Source organism: Mustela lutreola, chromosome 4, assembly GCF_030435805.1.
Source record: "Mustela lutreola isolate mMusLut2 chromosome 4, mMusLut2.pri, whole genome shotgun sequence".
NCBI lineage: Eukaryota > Metazoa > Chordata > Mammalia > Carnivora > Mustelidae > Mustela > Mustela lutreola.
This window is the reverse complement of record NC_081293.1, coordinates 53,381,381-53,403,314: the sequence shown is the minus strand read 5'-3', so window position 1 is coordinate 53,403,314 and position 21,934 is coordinate 53,381,381. Positions and strand designations below refer to the sequence as shown.

Below are 21,934 nucleotides of genomic sequence, written 5' to 3'. Positions count from 1 at the left end.
TGTACCTCAGCTGAGATCACAAAGACTTATGCAGAGTGGACAACATTTGGGGTTCACAGAGAAGTTAGCCTGTGAAACTTGTATTAAAGAAACATTTTAACTAAATGAGTCATCTAAACTAGACATGAGCACAGTTGAGACTCAATATTTATTTAAGAAGAAAAAAAGAAAGGCTAGGTGTGCTGGCTAATCTTGCATCGGCTTACTTGTAGGCCTGTGATCAGTGTTATCAGGCAGCTGTACGCCCATGCTTTGTAAAAGGTTCGACGCAGGTCCTGCCAGTCCAGCTTGGGAACTATAGGATTCCAGTATATTTGAAACCAGGTTCAGGTCTACATCCACTGGTGTCATAATAGATCCTCCTGCACCAGAATCTTCCTCATCTGAATTATTATTGGTAGTCTGGGATAGAGGTTCCTTATTTATGGAGAGAAAACAAAATCATGGGATAATAGGCCATTAGATTAGATGGTAGTTACAATAAAACCCAAGCAACAATGTAAAACTGAATTCTAAATTAAAAAGGAAATTTCTCATCCTTAATAATAGAAAATAAAAATGAGGTCTAATAAACTTCACAATTTAATATACATATTAGAATTTGGTTCCAAAGATTTTTAACACACTTCTTTCTAGGAAAAGTTTCTATAAATTGGATTTCTGCCGTGTTTTAAAATAGCCCAAGGGAGATAACCAAGGCTAAGGAGACATAGCTTGCCTAAGAGTTTTTTGTTTTTTGGTTTTTTTGACAGACAGAGATCACAAGTAGGCAGAGAGGCAGATAGAGGGCGGGGTGGGGGGAGGTGCGGAAGCAGGCTCCCCGCTGAGGAAAGAGCCTGATGTGGGGGTCGATTCCAGGACCTTGGGATCATGATCTGAGCTGAAGGCAGAGGCTTTAGCCCACTGAGAAACCCAGGTGCCCCTTGCCTAAGAGTTTTAAAAGAGATAGGCAAATATGAACATTAAGAAAAAAAAAAAGAATCTGGGATGCCTGGGTGGCTCATTTGGTTGAGCAACTGCCTTCAACTCAGGTCATGATCCTGGAGTCCTGAGATCAAGGCCTGCATCAGGCTCCCTGAGCAGCGGGGAGTCTGCATCTCCTTCTGACCCTCCCCTTCTCGTGCTGTTTCTCTCTCTTTCAAATAAATAAAAAAATCTTTTTAAAAATAAATAAATAAATAAATAAATAGAAGAGAAGCTAATATTTTCTCTAAATGAAAGAAACTAATTTCCTTTTTTTCCCCAATGAAAAAACTTCAAGTAAAAACCCAAGGCTCTGTGGACTCAAACCACCAAGAATTTGAATTGTTACTTGAACCTCTGTGGTTTCACAGGTTGGGGAAAGAATGTGAAAGACTGTAGCTTGATTTATAGGCCTTAGTATCTTTGCTATTCCAAGTGCACCCCAGGAATCAGCAATATGCTGATTACATGCCTGTTAGACATGTAAGATCTCAGGCTTACCCCTAGACCAACTTAACCCGAATATGCATTTTATTTCCTACACTTTAATTTCTTTTTTATTTTATTTTATTTAAAGATTTTTTTAAAATTTACTTATTTGACATTTAGAGATCACAAGTAGGCAGAGAGGCAGAGAGAGAGAGGAGGAAGCAGGCTTCCTGCTGAGCAGAAAGCCCGACGCAGGACTCAATCCCAGGACACTGGGATCATGACCTGAGCCGAAGGCAGAGGCCTTAACCCACTGAGCCACCCAGGTGGCCCTTAATTTCTTTTTTACTTCACTTTTACTTAGATCTTTAGATGGCTCATATACATATTAATATTTTAGAAACACTGTTTTAGATAAATCTTAAAGATATGGTTTCTTGGTTTCTATTAGGTTTGGGCAATATTTAAAGTGATTATTGTTTAAATGTGGTTTAGATGATGAAAGCAAGGTGAATAACACTCATTAAGGGCCTTAATATGGATTTCACTGTTGGCTTATTTAGTTCTCACATTAATTCTACAATTTAAGGATTACTGGTTAATGGATATATATTCACAGTGGAGGCTGAGCTGGACTTCAAACCCTAATCCCCAAGACTCCAGGGTCCACGCTCTTACATAATGTCTCTTAGGTCCAGGTTAGACACTGCTGGTATAAAAACTAGGATTAAAAAAATGAGTGGAAGGGGCGCCTGGGTGGCTCAGTGGGTTAAAGCCTCTGCCTTCGGCTCAGGTCATGATCCCAGTGTCCTGGGATCGAGCCCCGCATCGGGCTCTCTGCTCAGCAGGGAGCCTGCTTCCTCCTCTCTCTCTGCCTGCCTCTCTGCCTACTTGTGATCTGTCAAGTAAATAAATAAAATCTTTAAAAAAAAAAAATGAGTGGAAGGTGAATTCTTAAATTGGTCCTAAATTAAGAAAATATAGAACAAACACTATTAAGATTTGAAAATAACTTGGATTTATTTAAGATCCTTTCTGTTTTTATTTTTATTTTTATTTATTTATTTTTTTAAAGATTTTATTTATTTATTTGATAGGCAGAGATCTCAAGTAGACAGAGAGAGGAGGAAGCAGGCTCCCTGCTGAGCAGAGAGCTCAATGTGGGGCTCGATCCCAGGACCCTGTGATCATGACCTGAGCCGAAGGCAGAGGCTTTAACCCACTGAGCCACCCAGGTGCCCCTTATTTTTATTTTTTTAAAAGACTTTATTTACTTATTTGACAGAGATCACAAGTAGGCAGAGAGGCAGGCAGAGAGAAAGACAGGGAAGCAGCCTCCCTGCCGAGCAGAGAGCCCGATGTGGGGCTCGATCCCAGACCCTGAGATCACGACCTGAGCTGAAGGCAGAGGCTTAACCCACTGAGCCACCCAGGTACCCTCCTTTTTTTTTTTAAAGTCTGTGTAAGGTGTTAGTAGTAGAATGTAACCACAAACCAGTCTGACCACACAGTATGAGTTTTTTTTTAAATCATTAATAGATAACATAGAATAAGTAATATAATAAGCTTATACTTGGGAGAAAGAAGTTAATAATCCTTCATCCTATTAGGGAAACATTAGCAATCTTATATTCTTATTTATTTCAAATTAAAAAATCAAATTCATCACCAATAAGAGGATAAAAATAAAAAAAAAAAAAACCTAAGATAAAATACAGTTTCAGTTCTCCTTCATAATACTAAGATATTCAGATAGGGGAAGAGGTTAAACACTCACGTACCATTTGCTTCTGGGTGGTGAAACTTTTGCCGATACTGGTATGTGCCAATTCCTGGTCCATCTGGGCCATGTATGACTTGAGATTATTAAGAGTTCCTTTCACAGATGCATCCTCCTCAGTCTCCTGTGTTTTAAGATCCAAGTCATCATCACTGTCTAAATATTCAAAGTCTTCCTCATCCAGATCATCGGAGTCTGATTCAGGAGAACTTGGCCCTACACAGACCCCAACACAGAAAGAGCCAAATGGTAATTTTTTCATCAGTGATTATATCTCTCAAAGAGTTAAATATTATCTGCAGAAAAGGACCAATATACAGAGATAAATTACTTCATAAAACTCTTTTCTGGAAAATGGTACTGTGGGTAGATATTTGCAGAAAGGTACACAGGCTGAGATGAAAAATATAGCTTTATTTTTTATTATGAATTTGATTACTAAAATTTTTTACTTAAAAAACTTAAAAGCTACAGAATACATGAATATATTTTGATATAAATATCCAAGCCATATGGAGTTGTTATTGTCTCACTTCTCACTCTCTTCCCAGAGTTAAGCATCTTTTAATAGTTTGGTGGGTACCCAGCCTTTATGTAGTTCTGTACATACGTATAAAAACATAAGGGTGTATATATATGTATATACACACACACACACCGAACCATGTTTGCTTTTCCACTTAGTTATATGTCATGCAAGTCCTTCTTTGTGAAAACATATAGATGGACCTCATTCTTTCCTAAGATTGTGTAATATTTCATAATACAGTTGTACTATTATTTATTTTTAAAAGATTTTATTTATTTATTTGACAGAGATCACAAGAAGGCAGAGAAGCAGGCAGAGAGAGAGGGAGGTGGGGGAAGCAGGTTCCCTGCTGAGCAGAGAGCCCCATGCGGGGCTCGATCCCAGGACCCTGGGATCATGACCAAAGCCCAAGGCAGAGGCTTAACACACTGAGCCACCCAGGCGCCCCCTATAATTTATTTAACCATTTCCTTCTTCATGGATATTTAGGATGTTCTACTTTTTTCTACTACAACGCTATAATCACCATTTTAGCACATAGTGTCTTTTTCATAGAGAAAAATTCCTGGAAGCAAAATAACTAAGTCAAAGGTTATAAACTTTCTAGAGTTCCAAACTGTCTTATGAAAGACATCTCACACTTCCACGCTCACAGTTTGATAGTACCCATTTCTTCAACCCTTTGAGAAAACTGGGTATTGTCAATATTTTAAATCTTTGGCAATATGATAGGCAAAAAAACAAGTTCTTATTTTGTATTGTACATTTACTTACTAGAAACAGTTAAGTATTTTCAAATATTTATTTGTCTATATTTCTTCCTCAAGGCATTGCCTGTTTATATCCTTTGTTGATTTTTAAAATTGGGCTATTTGTCTTTGTATTATTAGTGTTAAGTACCGTACATCTAAAAGAGAAAAAACAGTGTAACATGGAAGCCAAGGTGAAACCATCTCTAGCCAAACAGCATTCATTCATTCAACAAATACTCAATGAGCAGCTACTATGTTAGGCACTGAGCTAAGTATCCTCTACAAAATCATTCAACTGCACAGAAGTTCATGGTTGAAAGCAATTCAAAATAATCAAGAGAAAGCAAATACTTTGATTTCCAAGAGACCCAATGCTCTAGTACTCTAGCAACAGCCTTGATACTTACAGTTTCAAAATGAAAATAAACATCACACTGTAACTTACCTAAAATCTTGTCAAAATAATTTAAAAAAGAGTCTGCATCAAAAGTGATTGGAGCCTCAGAAGGTTCTCTGTAAAGATTAAAGGAGAAAGACCATTTATCTTGAACACAACTCTCTGGAACTTTCTTTTTTAAAGCAGTGCCATTCTTAGGAAAACTACTAGAGATATGATCTCAAAATAAGTGCAGCAAGAAAAACTGTAGTTTAAATGGTCTTGCAGGGCAAAAGAAATGGGAAAGACTGATGAAATAAGAGTAAAGGGTGCTTGGGTGGCTCAGTTGGGTAAGCATCTGCCTTTGGCTTAGGTCATGATCCCAGGGTCCTGGGATCAGGTCCCTCATCTGGCTCCATGATCAGCAGGGAGTCTCCTTCTCCCTCTGCCTCTCCCTCACCTCTTGTGCTCACAATCTGCCCCTCTCTTGCAAAAATAAATAAAATCTTAAAAAAAAAAAAAAGAAACAAAAGTAAAAATTTCACTTTGTTTATGCACATTTAGCTTATGCTGATTTAGAGACCTACCTACCCTGCACCTCCCACAAGACAGATAGATAGATAGATAGATAGAATTAGCAGAAAAAATCACATCTCTGAGTTAATTTAAAAATAAAGTCTGTTTCTTTAGGAACTAAACTTTTAAAAAAGTTAAGAACATACTTTTTCTTATCTCTGCTTTCTTTCTCTCTTCTTTTTTTTTCAAGCTAGCTCTATGCTCAGGGTGGAGCCCAACATGGGGCTTGAACTCATAATCCTGAAATCAAGACCTAAACTGAGATGAAGAGTCAGAGGCTTAGCTGAGTGAGCCACCCAGGCACCTCCACACCCCCTTATCTTTGCTTTCTTTCTTTCTTTCTTTTTTTTTTTAAAGATTGTATTTATTTATTTGACAGAGAGAGACACAGTGAGAGAGGGAACATAAGCAGGGGGAGTGGAAGAGGGAGAAACAGGCTTCTCGCAGAGCAGGAAGCTCAATCCCAGGACCCTGGGATCATGACTTGAGCCAAAGGCAGACACTTAATGACTGAGCCACCCAGGCGCTCCTTATCTCTGCTTTCTTAAAAAGAGAACACTGAACATGAATTTCAATCTTCTCATGAACATCATCTCAAGAGCATCAACACGAATAAAGATATATTTGCTGTACAACTGGCAATTCCAAATACCTTACTTTCCTATTACTTGCCAAATGTAATTTCCCATTTCTTCTGTTATTATTTCTTCCTTTGATAAACTCTTTTAACGCCCTCTTTTGAATGTGAAGCTTCCCATCGGCTTGGGGGTGGCAGACTGATTGGAAGTATGGGTTTGCTGAGAGCTAGATGTTAAGAGACCATAAAGTTCTGAGCAAAAGTTTAAAGAATAAAATACTCAATTTCCTTGCACAGCTCTGTGATGGACATTTTTAGATCTGTTGAGTAGCCTCTCTCACTTTAAGAATTGCAAAGAATCAGGCTATTAGAAATACAACTCCAGGGCGCCTGGGTGGCTCAGTGGGTTAAGCCGCTGCCTTCGGCTCAGGTCATGATCTCAGGGTCCTGGGATCGAGTCCCGAATCGGGCTCTCTGCTCAGCAGGGAGCCTGCTTCCTCCTCTCTCTCTCTCTGCCTGCCTCTCTGCCTACTCGTGATCTCTGTCTGTCAAATAAATAAATAAATAAAATCTTTAAAAAAAAAAAAAAGAAATACAACTCCAGATAAATTATCATGGTACTAGGCAGTAAAAGAGGGAAACACAGCAGTACAAATCATTTACTGAAAAGAAAAACAAGAGTGGAAATGGCAATGACTAGATGACTTCAACATCTGCATTCTGGCTACTCAGATATTTATACTCTAACACAAATTACCGAGGCAGCTCTGCTCCTTTGTGGGTTGAGACTTTGGAAATGAAAGCTTTCATGCTTTCTGAGACTTGACTTAAGTCATAATTCTCTTCCTCCTTGGAAACTGGCTCAGCATCTTTTTTGCCAGCAGCTTCCTGCAGCAGCTGGTCCAGCTGATCTGGTGAGAGATCTAACCACTGGTCATCTGAAAAAGAAGAAAACATGACACTGCCATACCACACTGAACATGGCAGATACTCTCAGAAGAGGGCCTTGTGAGACTTAGTGGAATATTTTCATTTTTCCTAACCCTTCTGCTCTATCCTGGTCCACCACTTACCATCTTCTGGGGGAAGATTAGCTTCTTCCTTCTTAAGCTCTTCTATATCAAATGGTATGGTCTGTAATAAGGTTAAGATTTCTTCACCTGGGCTCATAGCAAGAGAACTATAAAAAATAAAAAACATGGGGATATTTTTATAAGACAGCTCAGAAAAATAATCACAAAAAATAGTATTTTAAAGCGGGAGGAATAATCTAGTCTAATTTTTTTTTTTTTTAAAGATTTTTATTTATTTGACAGACAGACCACAAGTAGGCAGAGAGGCAGGCAGAGAGAGAGGAGGAAGCAGGCTCCCCGCGGAGCAGAGAGCCCGATGTGAGGCTCGATCCCAGGACCTTGGGATCACGACCTGAGCTGAAAGCAGAGGCTTTAACCACTGAGCCACCCAGGCGCCCCTCTAATTTGTTTTTAAATAATTGTTTTATAGATCCCCTTTTTCTTAAAAATTTTACCAGGAACTCTAGAATGTAAAAGGGCTCAAAGAAAAACAAAGGAAACTATCAACAAACTGAAAAGGCAACCTACTGAATGCAAGAAAATATTTGCAAAAGCATACATCTGATAAAGGGTTAATATCCAAAATAGAAAAAGAACTCACACATCTCGATAGTAAACAAAAAATGTGATTTACTTTTTAAAATTTATATTCAATTAGCCAACATATACTATATCATTAGTTTCTGATGTAGTGTTCAATGATTCATCAATTAAAAACAATCTGATTTAAAAATGGGCAGAGGACCTGAATACAAGATATACAAATGGCCAACAGGCACATGAAAAGGCGCTCAACATCACTCTTCATCAGGAAAATGCAGATCAAAATCACCATGAGATACCATCTCACACCAGTCACAATGACTATTACCAAAAAGACAAGTCAGTTGGTAAGGATTTGGAGAAAAGGGAAGCCTTGTGCATTGGTGGGAAAAATGGGTGCAACCAGTATGAAAAACAGTCTGGAGATTCCTCAAAAAATTAAAAACAGAACTACCATCTGACCCAGCAATTCTACTTCTGGATATATATATATGGGAAAAGAAAACAAGATATTGAAGAGATGTCTGCAACTCCCTTCTCTGCAACATTACTCACAATAGCTAAAGACATGGAAACCACCTCAGGGCCCACCAGTGGATGACTGGATAAAGGAGATGTACATAATTAATATAATAATAATAAAAAATAATAATCAATACAATTATATTATAAATACATATAATATATACAAATGTATTATTCAGAGAAATATATGTGAGAAAGAAGGATAAAGAAGAAATATGAGAAAGGAGGATTTCAATATGCTAATGGAATAAAGCAGAGAATGACAAACACCGCATGGTATCACACGTATGTCAAAAAAAAAAAAAAAAAGTAAACCTCATAGAAACTGAGTGTAGAAAAGAGAATGCCAGGGGTTAGGGAGTGAGGGAAATAAGGAGGGGCTGGTAAAAGGGTACAGAGTTTCTGAATACCATCTAAGGATCTAATGTAAAACATGGTGACTGTAACACTGTATCATATAAACGAAATCTGCTCAGAGAGTAGAACTTTAATGTTCAAATTGCGCCACCAAAAAGATAAATATGTGAGGTGATGGAACTGCCAATTAACTAGATCTCTTCACATGTGCAAATATCAAATCACCATGATGTACTCTTTAAATATCTTACAATTCTGTTCCTCAAATTATTTTTCAGTAAAGCTGAGAAAGAAAAACTGCTTTGACTGAAATGGGAGTTTAGAAGCTCAGAGGTTATCCATTTCAGCTTTGCCTTTGGTTCTGTAGCAGAAAGCATGGAAGACAATTATGAAGCTGCTGACAGTACAGCTCTTTCAATTTATACATAGCATACATACGAGGAAAAGAAAACCCAGAAGAAAGTATGAACTAAAATTAATGTTGCATGTATGAAATACTAGGTTAGCACTTTATTTTATTTTTTAAAGATTTTTATTGATTTACTTGACAGAAAGAGAGAGAGCACAGCCATGGGGAGCAGCAGGTAGGGGGAGAGGGAGAAGCAGGTTCATCCTGAGCAGGGAGCCCGATGGAGGGCTTGGTTCCAGGACCCTGGGATCATGACCCGAGCCAAAGGCAGACACTGAAACGACGCCCAGGCGCCCCTAGGCTAGCCCTTTAAATACAGTTTCTTATTCAGTTCCCTAATTACTATTATGAGGTAATAATCCTGGTTACAGATGAGAAAACCAGAGCTCAGTGAAGTTCTATAATGTCTGAAAGGTCACTGAGTTAGAGCAAAGTCTTGAAACCAAGTGTTCAGATACTAACTTATGATCCTTCTACAACAAACTGATGAAGAAATGCCCACAGATATTATCTGTACGATGAGTATGTTATTTTATTTTACTATTATTTTTAAAAATATTTATTTATTTGCCAGAGAGAGAGAGAAAACAGAAGCGGGGGAGCACAGGCAGAGAGAGAGGCAGACTCCCTGCTGAGCAGGGAGCCTGATGCGGGACTCAATCCCAGGACCCCTAAGTCATGACCTGAGCCAAAGGCAGATGCTTAACCAACGGAGCCACCCAGGCATCCCAAGCATGTTATTTTATGATGGCAATGTGACCTGTGTATCTGATGGAAACCTGTCTGATCTATTTAGAATGGAGCAAATCAAATTATGGAATGGACTTACATTCATTTAAATAAAGATTTGCATACCTTGCTAAATCATGTAGGTGACAGGAAATTATCCCTGCTACATATTATGCAAATATTACTAGGAGAGAAAAAGAAATACACAAGTAACTGTAATAAATTACACAGTATAAAATCGTATTTATCTTAGAAAGAGAAGAGAGAGAATGTAAGCAGGGAGAAGGGCAGAGGAAAAGGGAGAGAGAATCTCAAGCAGACCACCTGCTGTGTGCAGGGCTCAACCTCATGACCCTGAGATCATGACCTGAGCTGAAATCAAGAGTTGGACCAAATGCTATGAAGAATCACAGGAGAAGGTAATTAATTACAGTAACTACAGAAAAGTTAAAAAGAAATGATAAAGACAATGGAAGTAGTTGAGTTAGGCCTTAAAGAATGCGGTGTGGGGGCACGCCTGGGTGACTCAGTTGGTTAAGCAGCTGCCTTCGGCTCAGATCATGATCCCAGCGTCCTGGGATCGAGTCCCACATCGGGCTCCTTGCTCGGCAGGGAGCCTGCTTCTCCCTCTGCCTCTACCTGCCATTCTGTCTGCCTGTGCTCACTCTCTCTCTGACAAATAAATAAAATCTTTAAAAAAAAAAAAAAAAAGAATGGGGTGGGGAGCCTGGGTGGTTCGGTCAGTTGGTTAAGTGTCCAACTCTTGATTTCAGCTGAGGTCATGTTCTCAGGGTCCTGAGATTGAGCCCTGCACTTAGCAGGGAGTCTACTTGAGATTCTCTCTCTCCCTCTGCCCCCTTCCCTACTCACACAGGCTCTCTTTCTCTCTCCAAAATAAAGCTTTGTTTAAAAAATGGGGAAGATGTTTTCTTGAGACTTTTTATTTATTTATTTTGAGAAACAGCAAGTCTATGAGCAGAGGGAGGGGCAGAGGTAGAGAGGAAGAAGCAGACTCCCACTGAGCAAGGAGCCCAATGTGAGGTTCAATCCCAGGATCCTGGGATCATGACCCAAGCCTAAGGCAGACCTTAACCAACTGAGCCACCCAGGCATGGGTGGGGAAGATTCTGACAAGTAAGATAGGGTAGAGGAATTTCAGGCAAGGGAGAAAATGAGCATTTGTATAAAGGCAAAGAAGTGAGGAACATGTTCACAAAGCAAATGGTGTTCAGTCTGGCAAAAGCATCGAAGATGAAGCTGAACAGATGGACAGGAATGAGAGCACAGTGAGCCTGAAATGGCTAAGTTTGGACTCAATGAAATAAGTAGTGAGTGATCACTGATGGCTTCTTTTTTATTTTTAATTTTTGTTTTAAGAGATTTAAATAATACAGACAAGTCCAAAAGATACAGCAGAAAAAAATGATACAACAAATGTCCACATCCTACCACCTAGAATTTTAATATTGCTATACTTACTTCTAGTCTAAAGGTATGACTGATTAGCCTTAACACAAAAAATTAAACACAACATATGCCCATACTTTAAAAATTTATAGATAAAGCTAATATTTTTCCTTTGATGACCAACACTATCAGTTCCAGTCTATTTCATTATTATCCAGAGGTGACTGCTCCCACAAATAATCCTTCTGGTCCACTGAGCATGTGAGTGCGCGTGCACACGCGCATGTATTTGTTATATTTGTTGTTGAGTGTTCTCTTTCCCTGGAATTTTATTACCCCCAGATACCCGTATGCCTCATTCCCTCACTTCATTTATATCTCTTCTCAAGTAGAACCTCCTTGGAAAGGCCTCCTTGACCAACTTATTCAGAATAGCAGTCTAGGGGTGCCCGGGTATCACAGTTGGGCGCACCAACTCTTGGTCTTCGCTCAGATCATGATCTCAGGTTCATGGAACTGAGCCCTGCATCAGGATCCGTGCCTATACCTCTCTCATACACTAATGAAACAAGATGGGATCAGGAGGGAGACAAACCATAAGAGACTCTTAATGTCACAAAACAAACCAAGGTGAGCCGGTAGGGGAAAGAGGGGGAGAGGGAGGGTGGTGGGGATATGGTCATTGGGGATGTGCTATAGTGAGTGCTGTGAACTGTGTAAACCTGGCGATTCATAGACCTGTACCCCTGGGGCTAATAATACATTATATGTTTATAAAAAAATTAAAAAATTAAAAAAAAAACACATGACATTTTGTGTCCTAAACATTTTTACATATATAGCATCCATACTCTACATATTTACAACTTGCCTTTTTCAATCAACATGTTTTCAAAATCTATTTATTTAGATCAGTGGTTTTCAACTGGGGACAGTTTTGCCCCCAGAGGACATCTGATAATGTCTGGCCATATTTTTGGTTGTCACAGCTGGGGATGGGGTAGAGTGTTATTGGCATTTATTGGGTAGAAGCCAGGGATGCTGCTAAACAACATATAATACACAGAGCAGTCCCCCACAAAAAAGAATTATCTGGTCCAAAATGTCAACAGTGCCAAGGCTGAGAAATCCTGGATTAGATTTATGTACATTTAGCTAATCTCTGGTTAACTAATGGATTGTAATCTATCATATAACTACAACGTAATTCATTTATCTATTATTGATGGACACTAACACATTGTTCAGTTTTTAACTATTACAATCTCTAATAATTTTTAGGAGAGTGACTGAAGATGATTGAAGCATATTTCAAACAGATTCTCTTGGGTCTAATGGTTGCATTGCAAATTAAGAGTTGCTAGCCATTGGAAAACAAATTTAGGTATTGCCAGAGTAAGAAATGAGTGAGAGGGGAAAAAAAAAAAAAGAAACAAGTAATTAGAGTAGCTACTAAGAGTAAAAAAGAAAAATGCAAGACACAAGATAGTAATAAAAAGGATCAAGAGTCTGGATCCAAGGAGAGCCAGGAAGTTTAGGTGATAAGGAGGACGGTAGCACTTTAAAAAGAGACTGGGAAACAGTCTGTGATACTAATCCAGGTTTTGTTTTGTTTTTGTTTTTGTTTTTAAGAAATCACATCATCACAATTTTAATTGCATATGTTTTCTTTTTTTTAGTCAATTAAAACAACCATTTTATATTATTACTATTTTTATTAACATATAATTATTATTTGTTTCAGGATTACAAATAAGACTGTGAATCATCAGTCTTACACAATTCACAGCTATGGTGAGTGCTATAAATTAATCCAGGTATTTAAAAAAAAAAAAAACAAATACACTGGGAATTCAAAAACAGGTCTGGAGAGAGTTGTGAGTTTGGTTTTAAACTGTTCAGAAGTTATCCTGGTTTGGGAATGGGAGTCTCTTTTGCAACACTCTAATGGAGATGTAGGAGCACCTGGGTGGCTCAGTGGGTTAAAGCCTCTGCTTTCAGCTCAGGTCATGATCCCAGGGTCCTGGAATCTAGCTTAGCGGGAAGCCTACTTCTCCCTTTCCCTCTGCCTGCTGCTCCCCCTGCTTGTACTCTCTGTCAAATAAATAAAATCTTAAAAATAAAATAAAATAAAATGTTGGACATACAAGCTACTTAAATTCTTTCTCCAGTAGTAAAAATGTGGTAAATAATATCTATTTACTGAAATGTTATGCAGCTCCTTAACAATTATGCTTATAAAGACTTTTTAATGTCATGGGAAAAGGTAAGATAATAATGAGTAAAAATTATGGACAGGATACAAAATTTTTGTATAGTATAAAAATGTTTTAAAAATAACTAGATGAATATGGGGGGAAAATAATGGAAGGCAGTAGAGCAAAATGATAATAGTAGTTGACTTTCTGATATGAATTTTTCCTTACCACATCTTTCTGTATTTGCTATATTGAGTGAATGTTATTTTGTAACAACAATGAACCTATTTTAAGGCTTTATTAGAGAGAGTGAGCAAGTGAGAGAGAGAGAGCGGGAGCTCTGGGGGAGAGGGAGAAGCAGGGTCCCCACCAAGCAGGGAGCCTGACATAGGGCTTGACCCCAGGATCCTGAAATCATGACCTGCGAGGAAGATAGACACTTAACCAACCAAGCCACCCAGGCGCCCTATGAACTTCATTATTTCAAAAGAATTACCCAACCACCAATCTATCTTGTTTTGTGCCAGGAGCCCTAATTCTCCTACATGAGTCTCTCTTATTTTCTTGATATCTCTTTAACCCGTCTGTAAGGTAACAGTTCATAAGCAGAGTGGCCCTTTGACGCAGATGGGAATCATCTAGGGGAGATTCTCCTAACCATGATGGCCACCTCTTTTAGTCTCCTTTCCCAAGTTTTCTGAAATGATACCCTGAGAAGGAATCCTTTTACCACCAATTATTGCCATAAAACTGATGGGAGTGCAAAGGCACAGGCAGACAGTTCTGAGAGAAATGACAGGTGTAAAGTCATAATTATCTCACAGACAACTGAGGTTAGAGTTCTCTCAGCATCGACCTTGCTTCACCAGTCTTCAAAAACATTCTATTACACAAATATGTGATGTTTGTGACGCAAGCAAAATGACTAGAGTTCAAAACCAGTAAGTTTAACTTGGAAAAAAAAAAAAAGTCCAAAGACAAAATGAAAAACACACACAACTTGGGACCTTTTAACCATAATATATACAAAGGTATTCTCTCATGTTATTTAACAGCTTTGAGTACTTCAAATTCAATTCTGTACACACAAATTGAAGTTTTTCCCATACTCAAATTCTGACCTTTGATTCCTGAGCTCAATAAGACTGAGGTTTTCTGCTAGAGCTCTATTTTTTCCTTGGTGCTGCACTAACTAGGAGGTGACCTCAGGGGGACAACTCAGATAATGTGGACCACCATCTACTGTGATCTTCTTTTAGGTCCTATTTCCTTCAATTTTTGCCTTATTTTGTTGTTCTATTGTGTCTTCAAATAACTGTTTCTTATAGTCTCACCAAAGTTTATAATTACAGTTGGCAGGGGTTAGTTAGATACGTTATGCCACCATTATGAGACCTCGGTTTTATTAAATTTTAAAGAGGGGTGCCACTTCCTCCCAATCTTGTGCTCATTTCCTTCTTACCCCAGGAAATGTATGGCAGGTCAGAATGAGATTTGATTTGAAAGAGGAATATGTGCTTTATCCTGTGGTTCAGACCTACCTAAAAGTAGCCAGACTCAACCAAGGGCTCCAATAGGAATCAAGCATATGCTCATTATCAGACTGCCTGAGTTCAAATCCTGTATCTGTCACTTATTAGCGGTGTGACCTTTGGCAAACTACTTAATCTCTCTTGGCTTCAGCTTCTCTGCTGTAAACAGGGAACAATAATCATACTTATTTCATAGGACTGTAAGAGAGATATAACAAATTAAAGTGGCCTATACATTACAATTACCAATAAATGTTAGCCATTAGATGACGATAATGATGACGACAGGTGCCAGACCCGGTGATCTGTAGCAAAATCTCCTCTCCCCCAATTCAGCCCTTCAGCAATCATGATCCTGCCATTAACTCTTTAAATACGGCAACTCCAACTTCTACAACTATCTCAAGAGTGAGGAACTCCTTAACTTCCAGCAGGTCACCACTCTGCTGCCATGGTTACGTAGCGATGAACTCACCTTTCTGATCGGTTTACTGACAGTTGGAAGTAGTTCTTTGCCATTTCTAGCCTTGCCTGGTACTCAGCAGAACCTTCTATCAGTCCCTTAAAAAAAAAAAAAAAAAAGGCCTATCAGAATGTTATTTACATGCTATCATTAAAATAATTTGCTCACCAGCAATTTTCAGGGAGGCAGTGTGTGATACATTGTTTAGAAATCATGAGGCTTGAGTCCAAACTCTGTTTTGTCACTAATGTACCTTTTTGGGCTCTAGTTTCTCCAAATAAGGGCACTCAGCTATATGTAGTAGTTCCTAATTCTTTTCACCATTAAGGACCTCTTTCCAATTTGGAAGATTTTCTACCATTTTCTTTTTTTTTTTTTTAATTTTATTTATTTATTTGACAGACAGAGATCACAAGTAGGCAGAGAGGCAGGCAGAGAGAGAGGAGGAAGCAGGCTCCCTGCCAAGCAGAGAGCCTGAAGCGGGGCTCAATCCCAGGACCCTGGGATCATGACCTGAGCCGAAGGCAGAGGCTTTAACCCACTGAGCCACCCAGGCGCCCCTTCTACCATTTTCTAATATTTAATTAGTTATTAATAAATAATTGATTAGTAATTAATTTATAAAACAAAGTACAAATAGATCCCAAAATAGCATAATCCCACTTTAACTACCACTCCTGCTTTTCACATTTATGTTTATTTTGGCATTCATACTTAGTATTTTATATTCTTTCAAAAATAGACTACAATATCATAAGCACCTTTCCATATTGCTACAGTCTTTGTATCACCATGTTTTAAAAAATTTTAATTCCAATACAGTTAGCCTACAGTTCTCTATTAGCTTCAGGGATACAATATAGTGATTCAACAATTCTCTACATTACTCAGTGCTCATCACAGTAAGTGTCCTCGTAATTCCCCTATTTCACCTATTTCACGTATCCCCCCACCTTCCCTCTGGTAACCATCAGTTTACTCTCTAGAGTTAAGAGTCTATTTTTTGCCTTTTTCCTTTGTTCAGTTGGTTTGTTGAATTCCGCATGAGTGAAATTATACGGTATTTGTCTTTCTCTGACTTTTTTCACTTAGCATTTTACCCTCTAGATCCACCTATGTTGTTGTTGTTGTTGTTTTTTTTTTTTTTTTTGTTTTTTTTTTTAAGATTTTATTTATTTATTTGAGAGAGAACATGAGCGAGGAGAAGGTCAGAGGGAGAAGCAGACTCCACATGGAGCTGGGAGCCCGATGTGGGACTCGATCCCGGGACTCCAGGATCATGACCTGAGCCAAAGGCAGTCGTCCAACCAACTGAGCCACCCAGGCGCCCCCACCTATGTTGTTGTAAATAGCAAGATTTCGTTTTTTATGGCTGAGTCATATATATATATATATATATATATATATATATATTTTCACATCTTCTTTACCTATCCATCTCTTGATGGGACACCTGGGTTGCTTCCCTTGGCTATAAATAATCTTGGCTTTAAATAATGCTGCAATAAACATAGGAATGCATGTATCCCTTTGAACTAGTGTTTTCATTTTCTTGGGTAAATAACTAGTAGTGGAATTACTGGATCATATAATTCCACAGTTTTCCATAGTGGCTGCACCAGTTTGCATTCCCACCAACAGTGCACAAGGGTTCCTTTCTCTCCACATCCTCATCAACACTTGTTGTTTCTTTTTTTTTATTTTTAACACTTGTTTTTTCTTATATTTTAGATTTTGGCCATTCTGAGAGATGTGAGGTGTTATGTCACTGTTATTTTGACTTGCATTTCTCTGAAGATTAGTAATGTTGAGCATCTTTTCATGTATCTGTTGGCCACTGGCCTGTCTTCTTTGAAGAAATGTCCATTCCTGTATCATTATATTCTTAACGAATTTTTCTACTTCTTGGATGTTTCCTTAAAATACATCATTCAAATTAAAGTTCTGAGTTTGAACCTTTGAACCTTTCTATAGCTTCTGGAACACATTAGCAACTTATTTTCCAGTTAAAGTTCTATCAATTTGCGACGTTATGGCAGTGAATAGGAGTATTAACTTCACTACACCTTCAATAGCACTAAATATCACACAGATACTTTTTCACATATTGTATTCAGACGTATAGCCTTGCTACTTATGAGAGTGAGTATTTTAAGAAAAATGTGCTAGTTTTCTTTACATAATTTTTTTCAAGATTTTATTTATTTATTTGCCAGAGAGATCACAAGTAGGCAGAGAGGCAGGCAGAGAGAGAGGGGAAGAAGGCTCCCTGCTGAGCAGAGAGCCCAGGACCCTGAGATCATGACCTGAGCCAAAGGCAGAGGCTTAACCCACTGAGCCACCCAGGCATCCCTCTTTTTGTAATTTTTAAAATTTATGTCTTTGTTCATTTTTCTGTTTGGTGTCTTCATGTTTGCCTTATGATTTGCCAAAGTTGTTCTTCTGATACAAACAACTTAAATGTTAGTATAAATAACAATATATATAAATGTTAGTAGTTTTTCTAAAATACTGAAAACAGTTCATAGCCACCCCCTCATTAACACTGAATTAGAATGGTCCTTTTTAACTCTCACTTCTATAGTCATGTTACACATTAAATATGGACCACAGGACTCTAATGCACCAGCTTGATTTTCCCTGGATTGTACAATTTTACACGTGCTTTGCAAGTCCTACCTTAAAGTAATCATTCTTTTTCAGACTTTCGAGGAAGCCAGCCCAGAGTGGTGAGGGAGTCATGAAGGATTTCTTGGAGTCAGAAAAATGTGGGCTAAATTTGGAGCACAAGATCTCAAATCCATGAGCCTAGATGAAATAGACAGAATTTTCATTATTAAGTTACTTTCTTTCCATTCAGCCACACTTAAGATCTAGGTGACGGGACATATGGGCATATGGACATTTATAACACTTGGAATTTTATGAAAAATCTATTTCCAAGTTTTTCAATATCTATAGATTACTAAAAATTATAAAGGGAAGGCAAACAATACAAACATTCTTGTCCTCCTCAAAGAGATTTCTTTTCTTGCTGATTACAAAACCAGAAATTTAAACTCTCTTGTTTGCTTAAAAAAAGGCATTTAAAAGGTTTCTTGTCTAACAGAAATTATAAATGAGTTCAGCAAGGTCTTAAACATGGAAAGGGAAGGAAGGGAATCACTTATTTTTAATTGTCCTTGGACTAAAAAATATGAGTGAGCATGGCAAAGTCAGTCAGACAGGGAGATTTCCTGATCACTCTAGAGAAAACTATTATCAATTTCTTGCATATCTTTTCAGAAGTAAAAATGCATTCAAGCAGATGTGTAGTCTGTGTCTATATATCCTACTGCATCCCTTTGGTCATTAAATGGCAACATACTGTTCTAAACCTTGCTTTTTCACTAAGGTATATGCTTTGGAGATCATTTTATATGATCATACAAAGTTAACCATTTCACTGCATAGGCAGACCATAATTTAACTATTCCCCTACCAATAGGCATTAAGGTGGTTTCCAATCTTTACTACTACAAATAATGCTGTCATGAGTACCCTCATACATCTTTGTACACATTTAAAATATACAGAGGATAAATATCTAGAAGTTAAAAAATGCTGAGCAGAAGGGTTTGTGCATTTATATACTGATGGATATTCACAAATTTTTATAAGACACTAAATCAACTCACACTCCCATCAATGATGTTTGAGAGTATCTCCTTCTATATATATTTTCATTAATCCAATATATATTATCAAACTTTCTGATATTTGCCAAATGATAGAAAACAGTTTTATAGCTTTAAGTTGCATTACTTTTATTATGTTAGCGAGGGCTAACATTTTTCTTACATTTAGATTAAAAATCATTTGCATTTCCTTTCCTGTGGACTCTGTTCAGTTTCTGAACATTTTTTGTTAATTAGTATTTTTTTCATATTGACTTATAGGAACTCTCTATATATTAAATAAATTAGCTCTTTGTAATTTAAATTGCAAATATAATACTTTCTTCAGGTTTATTACCTTTTGACTTTAGTTATGGGGTTTTTCTTTCACCCATAGGAAAGCTTAATTTTTTTTTTTTTCCTTAGGAGAGGGAGGAGTAGAAGGAGAGAGAGAGGAAGAGAGAGAATTTTAAGCAACCCTGAGATCATGACCTGAGCTAAAATCATAGTTGGATGTTTAACTGACTGAGACACCCAGGTGCCCCAGAAATGTTTAATCTTTAATAATCAAATTTATCAGTCTTTTTATTTTTAATAGCTTCAAGTTTTAAGTCAGGCTTAAAAAGGTCTTTCCTATTCAGATTATCAAAAATTCTCCTGTGTTTTCTTTCCGATTTTATGGTTTCAATGTTCTCTCTTAAGTATTTGGTCCACCTGGAATTTATTTTGGGATAGGTGTGAGGAAATCAACATTTAATTTTTCAGACAGCTTCACAGCTGTTCTATTATCATTAACTGAATACCCCATTTTTCTGTCTTGTTTAAGATGCCATATTTTACTACATTCTCACAAAAGTAAGGTATATTTCTAGACTTCCTTTGCTGTACCACTACTCCATTAAGAGCCCTTTTACCTAAAGGAAGAATATAAAATTTTATGGTTCATTACCAACTTCATGCCCAATTCATGGGCTCGATACTGGGGATGAGATGGAGGAGGCATCTTGTATCCACTCCGCCGGTCTGGCACAAACCTTTGTTGTACCAACTGTGCATAGAGACATTTAGTGAAAGTCACCTGGACATTGGAACACAAAATACATGAGTCTTCCTGAAAGTAAAAATTTGACTATCATTTCACAGTTCATAATTTTATTTATGAGTTTGTATTCGTATGAAATGCAAAGATCTAACCTATTCACTGCCAACATTTTTTATTAACAGCTTTATTGAGATACAGTTCACATGCCACAAAACCAACCTTACTGTCTACTTTTTAGTAATCACTAATGGAATTCTTCTCATTAGTTACATTATATGGCAATTTAGGTGGATAGAAGATAAAGAATAATTCTCAAGTCTCTGGAAGAAATGAAATGTCTTATTCTTAAGAAGAAAAGAAAATAGGAAAAATATGGTCAGAAACTATCTAAGAAACATTTAGATATAAAATAGGAAATGAAGTCTCTTGAAATCTTCCTCCATGGTTGGGAGAAAAGAAAAAAGAAAAAAAGTATATTAACTTGCCATGAGGAAATAGAATTATTTCCAGTTTTTTCTACTGCATAATTAGAATAATGTTTTACTCTCTTTCCAGTGATAGAAACTTAATGACCAAGAGAGCTATCTTACCGATGTCATTATTCGTGTTTCAGGCAAGAAAGTCTTGAAAACACGACAGGCTCTCAGGTCAATGGGGTCCCGTAGGTAAAATGCTTGGACTCCTGCAGCCACCAATCTGGGGCGCTGCTTTAACAATGCTACAATGCCAGCTGGAAGGAAGCAGTGTGCGCGATGAAGAGAGGCTTGAATTTTTTCTGGGTATCTGTGACAGGCAACATATCATTTTTATTTATTTTTATTTATTTATTTATTAAAAGATTTTATTAATTTATTTGACAGAGAGACAGCGAGAGAGGGAACACAAGCCAGGGAAGAGAGAAGGGAGAGAGAGGAGAGAAGCAGGCTTCCCGGTGAGCAGGGAGCCCAATGCAGGGCTCGAACCCTGGATCCTGATCCTCAGGCTCACAACCTGAGCCAAAGGCATATGCCCAATGACTGAGCCACCCAGGTGCCCCATAATCATTTTTATTTTATGATGTGTAAACATCTAGAATTCTTCTACTATTTACTTCCTCTTATATTGTCTTAGTTCATCAAGAGTAAGAGGTACAATGACAAGGAAGGTGAAGTTAAAACTACCATATACACTAAAAACTGCTGAAAAGAAGAGAGAGAAAGAGAAAAAGTAGGAAAAAGTGGAAAATAATGAAAAGGAATTACGGTAGTTCAGTAGGGGCACCTGGATGGCTCACTGGGTTAAGCATCTGCTTTTGGCTCAGGTCATGATCCTAGGGTCCTGGGATTGAGCCCCACATGGGGGTCCTTATCATCGGGGAGTCTGTTCCTCCCTCTCCTTCTATGGCCCCCCACTCCATGCTGTCTCTCTCTGTGTCTACAATAAATAACAAAATTCTTTTTTTTTTTTTTTTTTTAAATATTTTATTTATTTTTTTGAGAGAGCGACAGTGAGAGAGAGCATAAGAGGTGAGAAGGTCAGAGGGAGAAGCAGACTCCCTGCGGAGCTGGGAGCCGGATGCGGGACTTGATCCTGGGACTCCAGGATCATGACCCAAGCCGAATGCAGTTGCTCAACCAACTGAGCTACCCAGGTGCCCCAAATAACAAAATTCTTAAAAAAAAAAAAAGGTTGTTCAATAAAGACAAAACAAAAACCCTACTATTCTTTGGAACAAGGATAAAATCAGAGTTAATTCTTCTAAAACAATGGTACAAAGTATACTGAGCAAAGTTAAAAGAGATTTTATATTGTTAAAACCTGAATGGTGCTAAACATTGAATAGGTACTCAAATATGAAAGGCCAAACTAATATGTTATTAGGTAAAGGCTGTCTTGTGAATAGAGCCTGAAGTGTACCACATAGGTCAAAGAATGCCATCCACTGCCCTAGAACCACAGAGTACATTGTGCTCCCTTGGATTTTCATTCCTACTGGTCTCAAAATTCTTATCTATGGATATAGATAATACTTAGCTACA

The 21,934-nt window shown here is 37.8% G+C and overlaps 1 protein-coding gene across 2 annotated transcripts in view; it reads right to left on the bottom strand.

Moving 5' to 3' along the window:
• Positions 1–129: 129 nt before the first annotated feature.
• ECD (ecdysoneless cell cycle regulator) overlaps positions 130–21,934 on the bottom strand; it is a 30,965-nt gene continuing 9,160 nt past the window's right edge. For both annotated transcript variants that reach the window (XM_059169946.1, XM_059169945.1), the window contains exons 6-14: positions 20,507–20,699; positions 19,824–19,952; positions 17,898–18,026; positions 15,231–15,316; positions 7,056–7,162; positions 6,740–6,920; positions 4,899–4,966; positions 3,174–3,388; positions 130–417 (exon numbers count right to left, since the gene is read on the bottom strand). In XM_059169946.1, the coding sequence (XP_059025929.1) occupies positions 187–417; positions 3,174–3,388; positions 4,899–4,966; positions 6,740–6,920; positions 7,056–7,162; positions 15,231–15,316; positions 17,898–18,026; positions 19,824–19,952; positions 20,507–20,699 (1,339 nt within the window). In that variant the 3' untranslated portion in view covers positions 130–186. The remainder of the gene's footprint in view (positions 418–3,173; positions 3,389–4,898; positions 4,967–6,739; positions 6,921–7,055; positions 7,163–15,230; positions 15,317–17,897; positions 18,027–19,823; positions 19,953–20,506; positions 20,700–21,934) is intronic.